Source organism: Polyodon spathula, chromosome 19, assembly GCF_017654505.1.
Source record: "Polyodon spathula isolate WHYD16114869_AA chromosome 19, ASM1765450v1, whole genome shotgun sequence".
In the NCBI taxonomy this organism is placed as follows: Eukaryota; Metazoa; Chordata; class Actinopteri; order Acipenseriformes; family Polyodontidae; genus Polyodon; species Polyodon spathula.
Window position 1 is genome coordinate 19,793,762 of NC_054552.1, and position 16,696 is coordinate 19,810,457.

Below are 16,696 nucleotides of genomic sequence, written 5' to 3' on the forward strand. Positions count from 1 at the left end.
CAAAATGCAAAATAAAAGAAAATAGTAAAGCAGAGATTAAAGATTAGAGTGAATGTATACAACACACGGTAAACAAAGTGTTAAAAAACTACAGACTACAATGCCAGTTTTAAGGGTGAGTCAGCAGTATTAAACTACTGGAAAGCCCAACATATCTCCATGAATTCTCAGTGTAAATGGCTCTGCAGTAAATAGACACCTTTTGACACCATTCTCCCCTGTTGTGCTGCAGTGCGAGGGGATCAGCGCTGTGAGCTAAACTGCCGGGCGCTGGGCTATCGCTTCTACGTGCGGCAGGCTGAGAGGGTCATCGACGGGACGCCATGTGATCACAACGAGTCGTCCATCTGTGTGGCCGGCCAGTGCAAGGTAGGGTGCCGTGGGTCACTGACTTTGTCTGTCTTTGCAATGTGGGTGACGCAACACAAGGGGCAGGTGTGTCAGTTTAAAAACACGGCCATTTGAGTCATCCTGGCCGTCGTTTGCTGGAGGCATGGTAGGAGGAGCCATGTGAGATTTATCAGTGCTGCTTCTTTAAGTGAGAGTTCTTTTTGGTGTCTGTAGGACTGCACTGCATGCAGTAAACATTTGTAAGGGTCAGTATTTGGCTTTACGGTAAACATATTAACTAACCATTCGATTTAATCAGCTTACACACTGGATAAGCCACAGTTGGATTTTATAAGAGCTTTTTTACAGCACCTGGGAATTGCATCAACCAGTACAGTTATCCATGGGATTACCTGTTGGCTGATGCAATCCAGAATGATTTTACAGTGCTGTAACATTCTCTAATACAATCTAGTTGGGACTTGTCCTGGTGAGGTTAGCCTATAGTCAAGTGGACACATGTTTTGGACGGTGTTCTTTGTCTTCATTGTTAATTGTTAAAAGAAGTCTCCCTAAGTGTACCATTTTGCAGTATCTCTTATCTTTTGAATAGGGCTCTTATTGTGTCTAACTGGGCCACAACAAATGAGCTTTAAAGGATTTGGTTGGGTTTGGCATGCTTTAACATGTAAATGATTAATTCATTTTATAAAAACTACTTGAAAACAACTTTTCAGATTATGCTTTGGGATGATTAACTGTTTGCTTTAAAAAAAAAAAAAAAACAATCCCCCCACCCCCCCATAAAAAACTCAATGTAATGAATATTTTATTACCTAACTGATCGTTAACTATATTTCAAATCTATAAAATCGGGAATCTTTGTAGGATATTACACACTTGCCCCTCATGATACTGGAATTCAAACTGAGCCTGAAGTTGCATTGGGAGTTTGAAGAGGTTTCTGGAGGGTAGACTTTGTGGGTTAGGGAAGTGAACATTGTAATCTAGCCAGCCAGACGACAGTATAGAGAGTCTAGGCACAGATTGAGGGCACAAGCACAGAGCACTGTTACTGTAACCAATAAAAACTGACAGTGTGCATTTGGCTTAGACTTTGACTTGAAATTCGTCTAAATGAGAGTTCACTGTACATTACTTAAAGTTACATTCACCAGTTAGAAAAGGATCATTACAGGTTATTAAATACCACAGACACATCACCATGGCTTAACTTCACATTCGAAATGCAGGTTTTTGCCCAAGTACTGAAATGAAGTCAGAATGGGCTGTATTCTAGATTGTAGAGAGCCCCATTGTGGGCCACCAACACCTCTGCATATTCTTCAGTAGCAAAACAGACCAGGCTGATTGAGATCTGACGAGAACCCAGGGGGCAGCAGACAGGACAGGAACTGTCTAAAAGACTTGAAGCTGAAGTGGATTTATTTACCCTGGGTACTGTAAATTACTGTGTGCCAGAGAACCAAGGAGCAGGGTCTTCTGCTTATAGGAACATCTGCTATCCATTTCCACAACACAACTGTGCCTTTCCTCTAGTGGTCCCTGCCACTTCTCCTTCTCACTCCACCTGACAGTGTCTTTATTGGTAGCCCTGGAAACTGAGAAGAGTCTAGTCTAATTACCCTCAGGACTAAGGGGTAGCACAAAGAGTGTCAACATGAGCTTCTCCAGCAGGCATGTCTTAAAGTAGTACAACCATTAGGGCTGCTTTTCATCCATTCAACTCCAATTATCTGTGTTTTCACAGTGATTACCCAATCCATATATCATTATCTCTATATTATAAAGCTAACAGAAAGTTGAACACTGTCTTAGGCCATCATGAAGTAGCATTTCAGGCCATAGAGAATACTGCATGGGTAGTGTATGCTATGAGGGTGGGCATTACATTCTTATTTATTTCTGGTCTTATTTTTAGTTCTGTGTTGCTTGTTGTGGACGGGGCTTACTCAAGTCTGTGAGTTATTAGCTCGTTGGGGTCGCGCTCTGTTGCTGGTGTAAATGAGTGCGTATTTCCTGTAATAGCAGGCTGGTTATTACAGGAAATAACAACTGGACGAGCCCATTGAAAAAAGTGCTCACCCATTAATATACCCCAGTAAAGTGCAAACACCTCACCACTTTGATTAAATTTTAATGCATTATTGTGCCACACCTGTTAGTGACAGGGGAAGATTTTATTCAATGAAATTAGTTGATAACATTTCAAAATTGTGCTTTTTCATAGCACCCTCTTTCTTATGAAACAATAATTCATATTGTAAGATATTTCTGTAGACTATAACAAAGTTGTGTTTAGGAATGTTTTATATCAAATGTCTTTTGCTGATCGGTGCTTTCCTTACACAGCGGTAAGTTGATTTTTCTTTCTATTCAACGTATTTCTTTCAAATGGTATCAGAAAATTAACAGCTATATCTCTATAGCTAACCTAAATAAAATAGTAAGTTTCTTTTAGACATGGCATTTGGTTGAAGGAAACAGTAACACAAACATGCAGTACAGCTCAAAAGAAAATGTCAGATTATCTCACGAAAAGTGTTTAATTTTAAATGTTTTTGAAAACAATGTCATATCACAAACAAACAGGTTTGATTAATCCAACGGATAATTACTTAATCAACAGAACTTGTCAAGATTAAAACCCCTAATAATTTATTGCCTGTTGAATGATTTTTCTGTTGATTTCTCTCCTGCACATGTTTAATTGAAAGCGTAAGGTTTGTGTTTAACCCTTTATATAAAAAGAAACACAGTGAAAATGTAATTCTGAAACCTATTACTGTAGAAGATTATAGAGAGTAGGGCTTCTTAAAACAACTCCACAAAAAAAAAAAAAAAAAAAAAAACATTTAAATACCAAAAATATGTGGTTGTTGAGGGTCAGTCAGGCCTTTTATTATCCACTCTGTGAAATTCATATTCAGAAGTAACATTACAAGGAGTAGTTTTTACAGATAAAATTACTATCTATCTTACATCTGGCTATCTGTATACTGTAATGAAGTAAAATTCCACAAGGTGGCACTATATGATTTGGCATGGGTTTTCATAACACTTAACTAAAGCAATAACTGAAGCTTGTGGAAACATCACAAAGAACAGCACATGCTGTCATTCAGAGAAACTTTTGGCCCTTAATTAAACAGCTGTCATCGGGACATCTTGATTTTATAATGTGTCTCTTCTTCTTTGTTTCTGAGTTCATGTGTTGGGACTGTTTGTTGTTGAGCTGTGACAAGTGTAGGTGTTAAAGTTAAACTGGAGGAATGATGATGAACATCTCTCATGTTCTATGTCTGTTAAAGTAAAAGTAACATTACGTAAAGTCATTAAGTAAAAGTACATTAAGTGAAACACAAATATGAAACCTTTACTGATAGCAGTAGACCTTCACTGTATGTGATATTATTTATCACTGTGGGTCTAAGAAATCAACAGAAAAACAGAAGGGAGACTACATCAAAACAAGGACAACAATTCAGGTAAAATAGCCATTAAATGTATTTATCTAAATGCTAGAAGTCTCAAAAACAAAATGTTAGAACTTGAAGCTATTGCACTAACAAGTAACTACGAAGTGATAGGTGTTACAGAAACGTGGTTGTCTGAGAGTGATGGAGACTAATGTAATATTAGTGGTTATAGACTGTATAGGAAAGACAGACATGACAAAAGAGGTGGAGGGGTAGTGCTATATATAAGAAATAGTCTTGAAGCCCAGGTGTTAAATCTGGGTGAAGAAAACAATGCCGAATCAATATGGGTCAGAATAATGGACAAAAATTCAAAGGGCATAATAATAGGGGCATTCTTTTGACCGCCAAATTCAGACACTGAGCAACATAATCTGTTATACAATGACATTAGAAATGCGTGTAAAAAAGTAGAAGCCATATTTATGGGGGATTTCCACTTCTCCCATTTAAAATGGGAAAACACGGTGAGGAGCATGACAGACAAAATTGAAATTGTGGAAATGACAAATGACTGCTTCCTAACGCAATTTGTCAAGGCCATGACTAGAGGGGAGGCATGCCTTGATTTAGTCTTTTCAAATAACGAAGACAATAACTAAAACAGAGGTCAGAGAACCATTGGCAAACTCAGGTCACAACATGGTGTCATTTGGAATGCTTGTTAAAACCTCAAGTAACAATTAAAGCTAAGGCTTATAATTTTAAAAAGGCAAACAATGAAGGAATGAAACAAAGACTAACAGAAGTAGATTGGAGTAAAATAGAGAAAACATTCACTGAAAAAGGATGGCTGTTTTTCAAAAATGCAGTACTAGAAAAATCAAAATCTAAAAACAAATCTAAATGTAAAACTAAAATAGAATGGTTTAATAGAAAAAAAAAAAAAAAAATTCAGAGGAAAAAAAGGTACTTTACGGAGAGTTTAAAAGGGACCAAAAACAAAGTACACAGAAAGAGTACTTGGAACTGCAAACGGAAGTCAAAAAGGAAGTTAGAAAAGCCAAGAGAGAGATAGAAATGAGCATTGCTAAGGGGGCTAAAACCAATTCCAAAAAGTTTTTCTAATATTGTACCAACAAAAGAACATTCAAGGAGGAAGTAAAATGTCTAAGAGATAGAAATGGCAAAATACAAATGGCAAAATCATAGATGAAGAGAAAAAAATAGCAAATATATTAACTTATTACTTTTCACAAGTTTTTACAAAGAGGATACAGACAACATGCCCCACATGTCAACCTGTTCCTATCCAGTTTTAAATAACTTTAGCATAACAGAGGCAAAAGTGTTAAAGGGACTAGGAGCTCTTCAAATAAACAAATCCCCTGGGCCGGATGAGATCGTCCCAATAGTACTCAGAGAAATGAAAGAAGTTATTTACAAACCACTAACCAAGATCATACAACAGTCTCTTGAGACAGGGGTTGTACTGACAAACTGGAAAATTGCAAACGTAATACCAATCCACAAAAAGGGAGGCAAAACCGAACCAGGTAACTACAGACCAATAAGCCTGACTTCTATTATATATAAGCTTATGGAAACTATAATAAGATCTAAAATGGAAAATTACCTATATGGTATCAGTATCCTGGGAGACAGTCAGCATGGTTTTAGGAAAGGGAGATCGTGTCTAACTAACCTGCTTGATTTTTTTGAGGATGTAACATTGACAATGGATAATTGCAAAGCATATGACATGGTTTATTTAGATTTCTAGAAAGCTTTTGACAAAGTTCCACATAAAAGATTAATTCTCAAACTGAGCACAGTAGGGATTCAAAGAAATGCATGCACATTGATTAGGGAGTGGTTAACAAGTAGAAAACAAAAAGTACTGATTAGAGAAGAAACCTCAAGGTAACCAGTGGTGTACCACAGGGATCAGTATTAGGTCCTCTGCTATTCCTAATCTACATTAATGACTTAGATTGTGGTATAGTAAGCAAACTTGTTAAATTTGCAGATGACACAAAAGTAGGAGTGCCAAACACCACTGCAGCAAAGGTCATTCAAAATTATCTAGACAGCATTCAGAACTGGGCAGACACATGGCAAATTACATTTAATATGCAGGCAATAGAAATCTGCATTATAAATAACATATGGGAGATACTGAAATTGAAGAAGGAATATATGAAAAAGATCGAGGAGTGTATGTTGACTCAGAAATGTCTTCATCAAGACAGTGTGGGAAAGCTATAAAGCAGGTTAACAAAACGCTTGGATATTTAGTGAAATTATTGAATTTGAATCAAGGGAAGTAATGTTAAAACTTTACAATGCATTGGTAAGACCTCATCTAGAATATTGTATACAATTCTGGTCGCCTCGCTACAAAAAGGATATTGCTGCTCTAGAAAGAGTGCAAAGGAGAGCAACCAGAATTATCCTGGGTTTAAAAGGAATGTTATATGCAGACAGACTAAAATAATTGAATATGTTCAGTCGTGCACAAAGAAGACTACACGGTGATCTGATTCAAGCATTTAGAATTCTAAAAGGTATTGACATTGTCGACCCAAGGGACTTTTTCGACCTGAAAAAAGAAACAAGAATGTTAGTTTACCTACCGTAAACCTGGTTCCCTGAAAGAGAAGCTGGCCACCAAACATTGTTATGGGGTACACTCCTGCCTACTGGTAGGTGTCACTGAGCTCATATATCAAAGCTGTTGATAGGAGATCACGTGGGTGTCCGACTGTAATGGCTGCATAGCTGCACCTCTCTGCAAGCCGTGGCACTATTTACTTATTTCAAATCCTAAAACTATCCTCTATAGATCTAAATCTGAGACACATGCAATACGCAGAAGGGAATAATACGATTAAATTCCTAGAAAATGAGATCCCTGAAATGCTTAAACATGCTTTTGAGGGGCCGTTAGAAATTGGGAGGGCTCATAGACCATTATTACCCAAACCAAAAGAGGGACAGTGACCGAGAGTGATCATACTGAAGCTGTTGAGGTTTCAGACAAAGGAGGAAGTCCTGTGCAGAGCAAGGGAGATGCGGTACCTGGCATGGAACGAATAAAACATTACGATATTCCCGGATTACTCAAAAATTCTGGCGGATAAAAGAAGAGCTTTTGCTTCAGTCAAGAAGGATCTGCATGCGCAAGGGATTAAAGTCAGCTTGCGCTACCCAGCCGTTTTGGTGATACACTCCTTCGCCACTCCTGAAGGAGCTTCAGATTTTGTTAAACAGAGAACACGAAGGCAGGGACTCAGAGCAATGCTAATGGCTGATATCAACCCTGGAGCGAATCAAGATTAGCTGAATAATTTCATATAAACAAAACTTATACCGGGCTGACACCATAAAATATACCCTGATAACATTAACATTATGGTTGTTTTTCTTTCTTTTCATTGGATGATACTAAAGTGGACATTATCAATCTGGTTATATAGTTGGATGACATTTGATGTGATGTACTTATACAGGGTATTTTTTTCTGTTCCTTTGCCCTGTCCCTCCTCTTCCTTTATTGCTGTTTTGGGTGATGTAAAAGTGAATAATTACTGTTGTTTTCACCACATTATTGAAATCTAGGCAGTAGCACATGTAAGTAGGGTCTGGTAGTGTAATTATTTAAAATTATTTACTTGAGCGTTATTAATGATCAAAATGTGCTACAGGTTGTAGGGTTAAATCAGTTTGATTATGCAGCTCACCTCTTCTTACAGAGGCAACAATAGGATGTATATGTATGTGTATGTATGTGTGTGTGTATATGTATGTGTGTGTGTGTGTGTGTGTGGTATATATATGTGCATGTATATATGTATGTCTTCCCAGCTCTTCTGCAGCAATTCCCAGAGATGTAGGGCACTTGTGGGTAGCATTGCTTTGACTCTTCTGTCCAGTTCGTCCCATACAAGTTCTATGGGATTGAGTTCTGGAGACTGGGCAGGCCAGGTAATTAGATTGAAATGTCCTTCACTTTTCTTCTTCGCCAGATAGTTCTTGCACAGCTTTGAGGTGTGTTTCAGGTCATTATCTTGCTGAAGAATGAAGGACTGCCCAACTAGCCATAATCCTGATGGAATGGCATGCCTCTGAAGTATGTTATGATAGCAATGCTGTTTGAGCTTGCCATGGACTTGGTAAAGATCACCAACTCTGTCACCAGCAAAGCAACCCCAGACCATGACACTGCCTCCTCCATGCTTGACAGTGGGAACCACACATGCAGAATTCATGTGCTCACCCTCTCTGCATCTTACAAATACTTGGTGGCTGGACCCAAATATTTCAAATTTTGACTCCTCGGTCCATAAGACCGACTTCCACTCTTCAAACGTACAGTTTCTATGTTTTTTTTGGACCAGGCAAGTCTCTTCCTCTTATTCTGCACTCTTAACAATGGTTTCTTTTCAGCAATTCTTCCAGTTAGGTCAGCTTCACGCAATATCCTCTGAACAGTTGATGTTGAAACATCTGTACTTCTAGTAGCACTTAGCTGAGGTTGAATTTCAGGTGCAGTTAATCGCCAGTTTAGCAGTCTTGTGAGTCGAATGAACTTGTTCTCTGATTCTGAGGTCACCCTTGGTCTGCCTGACCTTGTTCGGTCCTCATGAGTGCCAGTTTCTTCAAATCGTTTGATGGTCTTGGCCACAGCAGTTCCAGACACTTGCAAAGTTCTTGCGATTTGTCTTAAAGATTGACCTTAATTTCTTAAAGTAATTACAGACTGTCTTTTTTCTTTGTTTAACTGAGCATATTTTTTTCAGTTTCTGCTCCCTTACATTCAGCAATGACAAACTTGTGCCCAAATCAGGACCCTCACCTGTTAACAATAATTGGTGACAAAAAGTTAATTAGGTAACATGCTAGTTAACTCTAACAAAGACACTTTTATACTTAGGTCAGTGTTCTAACACCATGTTGTACACATTTCAGACTTTTAATTGATTTGGGCTTCAGACTAAAATCCCCTTGCTTTGGGTGACCATTTCATTGCATTTGACAAGATTACATTTTCATTTAAATAAAATTTTTGAATGCAATTCACTTATGGTTACCAGCTTATATAAGTACACATATCATATAATGAAATATTGAGTGTTTATAGACAAGTTAAAAGCATAGATAATCATGAAAAACCTGGTTTCAAGCAGGTGTACTCAAACTTTTGACTGGGCTTCAGACTGTATAATTTTGGATTCATTTTGCCTGTGTATTTCACAGTATTGTATATAACTGTTATAAGATCTTTTATACCTATTTCCTAATTATTGTTAATTGCAGTGCTGCTGCTTGCATTGCGTTGTATGTTGAGGTTAGTTTATATAATATCTGTTGTGCCAGGTTTGCTGGTGTGAGCTATTGTGGAAGACTGGAAAATTGCAAACGTAATACCGATCCACAAAAAGGGAAACAAAACTGAACCAGGTAACTACAGACCAGTAAGCCTGACTTCTATTATATGCAAACTTATGGAAACTATAATAAGAGCCAAAATGGAAAATTACCTATATGGTAACAAGTACTGGGAGACAGTCAACATGGTTTTAGGAAAGGGAGATCGTGCCTAACTAACTTGCTTGATTTTTTTTGAGGATGCAACATCGATAATGGATAATTGCAAAGCATATGATATGGTTTATTTAGATTTCCAGAAAGCTTTTGACAAAGTCCCGCACAAAAGATTAATTCTCAAACTGAACGCAGTTGGGATTCAAGGAAACACATGTACATGGATTAGGGAGTGGTTAACATGTAGAAAACAGAAAGTACTGATTAGAGGAAAAACCTCAGAATGGAGTGTGGTAACCAGCGGTGTACCACAGGGATCAGTATTAGGTCCTCTGCTATTCCTAATCTACATTAATGATTTAGATTCTGGTATAGTAAGCAAACTTGTTAAATTTGCAGACGACACAAAAGTAGGAGGAGTGGCAAACACTGTTGCAGCAGCAAAGGTCATTCAAAATGATCTAGACAAGATTCAGAACTGGGCAGATACATGGCAAATGACATTTAATAGAGAAAAGTGTAAGGTATGAAATATGTACATTATAAATATCATATGGGAGATATTGAAATTGGAGAAGGAATATATGTGTGTTGTATGTCTTCATCTTGGGAAGATTCATACATTTGAAAAGTGTTATTTAAATCAGGGAATAATGTTAAAACTATACAATGCACTTGTTATGAAGATTCTGTGCAGTTCTGGTACTCGCTAAAAAAGATATTGCTGCTCTAGAAAGATTTCCAAAGAAGAGCGATTAGAATTATTGTTAATCATATGCAGACAGGCTAAAAGAATTGAATCTGTTCAGTCTTGAACAAAGAAGACTACGTGGCGACCTAATTCAAGCATTCAAAATTCTAAAAGGTATTGACAGTGTGGACGCAAGGGACTTTTTCAGCCTGAAAAAAGAAACAAGGACCAGGGGTCACAAATGGAGTTTAGAAAAAGGGGCATTCAGAACAGAAAATAGGAGACACTTTTTTACACAGAGAATTGTGAGTGTCTGGAATCTGCTCCCCATAATGTTGTTGAAGTTGACATGTGGGATCCTTCAAGAAGCTGCTTGATTGGGATCAATAAGCTACTAACAACCAAACGAGCAAGATGGGCCGAATGGCCTCCTCTCGTTTGTAAACTTTCTTATGTTCTTATGTTCTTATGAATGAATCCAGATGACTCTGAATAGGAAGTTTACTCATCGCAATGTTAGTGTTTTTTGTTGATGTTTTGATCCCAGCTGTTACGGGTTTGCTGGCAATCGAAGGTATGCCAATGTTTCTATTCTCCTTGAAGATAAAGCATGGAAAAGTAGCTTGCTTTTTCTTTATTTGTCTTGTCTGCTTTGTTTTTTATTTGTATTCTAGATATGTCTGTCACTGTACTATTGGGGGAAGACTCTGCCATTTTAAATTCTACAAATTACGTATGACTGACAAGAACAGTGAGCCTGGTCCATGGAAGACAATTACATGGAATGTGAATGGCCTTAATCACCCTATAAAGAGAAAAAAAGTACTGGCTTATTTAAAATCATCCAAGGCAGATGTAGCTTTTCTGCAGGAAACACACTTGAATAAAAAGGAATCTAAAAAACTTACAAAATCTTGGTTAGGCAGGGCATACTCAAGCCCAGGTACTTCCAAGAGTAGAGGTGTGTCCATTTGAATAAATAAAACTTTAAATTTCTCCGATACCAAGGTCTTAACTGATTCTGAAGGTCGTTATATTATAGTAATGGGATTGCTTATGGGAGTTCCTGTCATATTTTGCAACATATATGCTCCTAATGCAGAATGCCCTGATTTCTTTCATGGGTTGTCACAAACCTTATTAGATTTGGGTGATGATCCAATTATTCTAGGCAGAGACTTTAACCAGATTATGGATTGGGATCTGGATAGGTCTAGGTCACATGCAGGCGCAGAGAGTAGGTCAGCAGCTGCAGTCCATCAGTTGTCCATGGACTTAGGTTTAAAGGATATTTGGATACTAATGCATCCACACAGTAGAGATTATTCTTTCTTCTCCCCTCCACACAATATTTGTACAAGGATTGATTACTTTCTTGTCTCACAATCTTTGATTGACATGACCCTTACCTCCCAAATTGGTAATATAGTTATTTCTGATCATGCTCCAGTTATCTTATGTCTCTCTCCTCTTTAGCTGTCCCAAAAAGTTGCAGATGGCATTTAAATACAGAAACACCTGTATTGTGTTAAACTAATAGAGAGAGAGAGAGAGAGAGAGAGAGAGAGAGAGAGAGAGAGAGAGAGAGAGAGAGAGAGAGAGAGATTGCGTTCTTTGTGGAAACAAATAACAGGGAGGACACCTCTCTTGCTTTCTGGTGGGATGCACTCAAGGCATGTCTCAGAGGTAGAATTATCTCTTACACCACATTTAAGAAAAAATGGCCAATCAGAAAACAGCTGAGCTGGAGAAGGAAAGGAAGTCCTTGGAACTGCAGTATGCTCAGCTGAGGGACCGAATTGTATTTAATAAAATAGTTACTGTTAAATATGAACTGAATAGGATTTATCATAGAAAGGCTGAGTATGCTTTATTCTGCATTAAACAATCATACTGGGAATCGGGTGAAAAACCAGGCCGCTTATTAGCCTATAGATTAAAACAACAAAACATGGGAACTTTATACAAAAGGGAGGAACCAAAAATTTTAACTGCACAAATTAACAAAAAGTTCAGACACTTTTATAAAAAAAGTATATACTTCTCAAGGCAAGCTAAATACACAAAATATAAATAGTTTTTCTGCTTGTTTGAACCTCCCTCGGTCTCAGATAGTGATAGGGCACTGCTAGAGGAGCCTCTTAGACTAGAAGAGATTGAAGAGACTATTTGCTCAGTGCCTACTCAAAAAGCACCTGGAGCCGATGGCCTGTCTGTTGACTTTTATAAAAAGTTTTCGGCCAGGCTTAGTCCTATACTGCTTGATATATACAACGATGCATATAGTTTGGGTATACTACCCTCTTCCATGCATGCAGTAATTATTTCTTTGATTAATAAAAAAGGCAAAGACCCTCTTAACCCTGGCAGTTATAGGCCAATTTCACTTCTCAGCGTGGATGAAATAATACTGGCAAAAATTCTTGGAAACCGCTTGGCACAGGTAATCAGGAGTATTATTCACTCAGACCAAACTGGTTTCATCCCTCATCGCTTTAGCACAGATAATCTTAGGCGTTTAATCAATCTGCAGTGGGTGGTGCATGATTGAGCTTTTCCAGTTATTGCTTTGTCACTTGATGCGGAGAAAGCATTTGACTGTGTTGAACAGATATACTTAGTAATGGGATTGCTTATGTATATCTTATGTGTATCATTTTGGCTTTGGTGAGTGCTTCATTAAATTGATCACTACACAATACAACTCTCCTTCCACCTCTGTCCTCACAAATGGTCTTTTGTCTGAACCCTTTGAGCTGCAGAGAGGTACGAGGTGATATTCTCTCGCTTCTGCATTCTTATTTTATTTTATTTATTTTGTATGTGTCTTTTATTTCTGATTATACATATAATTCTATGTGTGTTTTATCATGTAAAGTGCTTTGTGACGACCCCCGTTAAAAGCACTATGCAAAAATAAAGATTGATTGATTGATTAATTTATTGAGGGGTGCCCCTTATTTTCATTTTTTTTTACGCTGGCATTAGAACCCCTTGCCCAACAACTTAGGGAGGATCCACAAATTCTTGGCATTAAGATAGAGGACAAACAGTATAAGCTGATGCTGTATGCTGATGACATGCTTTTATTCCTATCGCAACCTGAGGTTACTATCCCTAAATTGTTGCAGACTATTGACTTATTCTCTGCCTTTTCAGGTTATTAGATAGATTGGGAAAAGTCTGAGGCCTTCCCGCTGTCTGGTTACTGTCCCTCCTCATTGTTCTCTAAATGGAAGTTTAGGTGGTCTCCTAAGGGCATTTGATATTTGGGTATTTTGATTACTTCTAACTACAAAGATGCTGTTTCAGAAAATTTTAGGCCTATATTAACTAAGATAAGATGGTCCAAAAGTTATCTTTCATTATGGGGTTAGATCATTTCGATAAAAATGATGATAGCACCTATTTTCTTTTATACATTAGCACAACTTCCATTGAAGATTCCTGACCCTTATTTTAAAGAAATTGATAAGTGTATTTTGGAGTTTTTGTAGGGCACTTCAAGGCCCTGCTTGGGACTTAAAAAAACTACAAGCTTCTCTCTTTATAGGGGGATTTGGCCTACCCAACTTTAAATGGTATTACTGGATGTTTCATGTAAAACAGATTAACATATGGAGACCTGGATGGAGGGGTGGGCCTAAGCCTGATTGGTATGATATGGAGGTAGAGGCGGGAGGTGGGGTTCCCCCTTGGTCTTGGAATTTCCAGACCCTGCGACCCAGTCTACAGGATCACCCAACAATTATTGTCACCCAAGAGGCTTGGTTTAAACTACTTGGAGCAGGGCACTGGGAACTTCATAAATCATAGAGATATTCAAATTGGTGGTAAAACAATTTTTTGGGAACAATGGAGTATGGCGGGCATTAAACATGTAACTGATCTTTCTCAGGAACACACAAAATGTTTTTTTTCAAAAGTTTCGCTCAGGTATCAGAGAATTATGGTCCACCAAAATCAGAATTTTTGAGACATCTTCAAATACAGAGTGCTCTTTCAAAGTGGTTGTGGCGACCCGCTGTATGCCCAACAGCTAACCCTGTGGAACAACTTTTAAGTAAACAGCTTGGTAGAAAAGGATTGGCCCCCAAAATCTACCGTATTTTACTGGATCAAACCCCAGACCCCTTAAGCAATGTGAAACATCAATTGGAATCAGAATTAGAAACTGAGATCTCCCAGGTAGAATGGAACTCATGTATAGAAAATCTGAATACAGCCTACCGAGAAATAGGCAATAGGTTTGTGCAGGCTAAGATACTACACAGATGGCAGTGGACCCCCAAAAAGCTGCATAGGCTTAATATTTCACCAGATGATAAATGCTGGAGATGTAATGGGGAGGTAGGTTCAATTACACATATCATATGGTCCTGTCCTATTTTAACTAACTGATGGCAACTTATCTCACAGATCATGTTTGAAGTTGTAGGAAAACAGTTCCCTCTTTCCCCAAAGCTTATAATGTCGGAGTTGACTTATCGGAGCTAACACATTTCCAGGTGAGGTGGATCACTTTGGCAATTACCACATCGAAACATATACTTCTGAGATGTTGGAAAAGTGATTCAGCACCTGCATTTGAGGATTGGAAATTTCACACCTTGGGACAAAAGCAGGGTTTTCACGCAGTGACCCTCTGCTACCATCATCGCAAATACGCATACAGGAGCTATGCACAGATAGCGCCTGCAGCTCATTAACCCGCTTTGCGGAGGGGATAGCCAAGAGGAAGGCTGTTTTCATGGACAGGGGCTTCAACTCGATGGAGTATATAGGCTCAAATGGGACCTGCGTAAGAGCCAATCTCAAGACTCCATTCGGGGAGAGTGGCCTTCCTAGGAAGGAGCAATCGGCGAGAGCCTCTGAGAAATCGGGTAGCTAAAAAATGCACGCCTGGGGACACTGAGTCAACGGGGCATGGCAAGCAGAAATAGCCGCTAAGTAAACCTTCAGTGTGGAAGGTGATCTACCAGCCTCGAGCAGATCTTGAAGAAACTGTAAGACGGCAGGCATGGAGATTGGATCATGACCATAGAACAGCAACAATCTTGAAAACGTTTCCACTTATAGGCATACAATGACCTAGTGGAATGCACCCTAGCATTCTACAGCATACCCATGATGATGTCTGACAGCCTAAAGCTGACCAGTTATCCCTTTCAGGGTCCAGAACCATATCTGGAGCCTGCCCGGCTCCGGGTGCCAAAGTCTGCCTCTCGTCTGACTGAGAAGATCCCTATGAAGCGAGATTTCCCAAGGCGGACCACTCAATAGCTGGCAAAGGGATGAGAACCAGATTCTCCTGGGCCACATGGGGGCCACAAGGAGAACTGAAGCTTTCTTCGACCTGACCTTTTCGAGAAAGGCCGGGAGCAATGGCAGAATCGGAAACGTGTAAAGGAGCGCTCTGGGCCATACTGGGCTAGGGCGTCGATGCCGAGTGGACCGCCGCAGCGGTGGAGGGAGTACAATAGGAGCAGTGTGTCATCTCTGCCAAAGCGAGAGATCGACCTGCGCCTTCCTGAAACATTCCCAAATGCGCTCCACCACGTGAGGGTGAAGCCGCCACTCCGATGGGTGCGGGCCCTCCCTCAAGAGGAGGTGAGCAGCCCGATTCTCCACGCCTGTTTGGCCCAAATCAGCAGCCTGAAGGATAGGTGGTGCAACTCCGGGGACCAAAGGCCACCCTGGTGGTTGACATATGCCACCACTGATTTATTGTCTGCGCGGATCAGCACATGTCTTTTCCGCACCATGGGTAGGAAGTACTGGAGGGCAAGGAACACTGCTTGCAGCTCCAACATGTTGATATGCAGGGACGTCCGGCGGCCCGACAAGGGTCCGCTGACTCCTCTGCCTTCGCAGACTGCTCCCCAACCCGAGTTGGAGGCATCCATCGTCACTACCCTGCGCCTCCATTCAGACTCCTTGGCGCAGGGGAGAGGTAACCTCCACCAGCGCAGGGCCACTGAGCAAGCAAGGCACACTGTCAGCTAACGGTGTCTGTCGCACTTGGGTTGCAGATGGAATGCATTGAGCCACGCTTGCAGCAGGCGCATGCACAGTAAACCCATCCTGATGCTGATATTGCTATGGCACAAGACAAGGGGCACCCCCAATCCATGTCGAGAGAGGGGGAGTTGGTGCTGGAGAGCTGCTACTCTGTCGTCTGACAAAACGGCATGGTGGACAAAACACAATACTTCAACAAATATGGCTAAAGGCTCTGTCCACACTATGCCTTTAAATTGTATTAGTTGCCTTTAAACTGGCTTAAAAGTGCTAAATACGGTTAGCATCTACACTACACAGTGTTTAATACCCGAGAACCGGATTCAAGACCACCACAGGGTAGTCTTGAGTGTGGTTCTAAATTAAATCGCATCAGGTAGTGCGGGTCATCAGAAGTGTGGACACTGTAATACCGAACTGCATTTTTTGTGCATCCTCCAATATCCCCAAATTCTTTCTGATATGTTTTGGCGTGTGGACATTACAAATACAGTACTCAGAACAGGTGCCTGAAGGAGCTGAGAATGACTATAAATGCTGCTGTACCATATACAATTTTTGAGGCTTGTTTCAAAATCGTGGATCATGGAGCGATGTGATCAGATGCCGAAATCAAGGCACATTGGTATCTGGAGCGATTAAATTAGTCAAGGAAAACTTCAGAGTT

The 16,696-nt window shown here is 39.7% G+C and overlaps 1 protein-coding gene across 3 annotated transcripts in view; it reads left to right on the top strand.

The window, feature by feature from the left end:
• The window catches only part of LOC121294588 (thrombospondin type-1 domain-containing protein 4-like), a 185,801-nt gene that overhangs the window by 42,486 nt on the left and 126,619 nt on the right, over window positions 1–16,696 (top strand). For all 3 annotated transcript variants that reach the window (XM_041218433.1, XM_041218431.1, XM_041218432.1), the window contains one exon: window positions 233–369. In XM_041218433.1, the coding sequence (XP_041074367.1) occupies window positions 233–369 (137 nt within the window). The remainder of the gene's footprint in view (window positions 1–232; window positions 370–16,696) is intronic.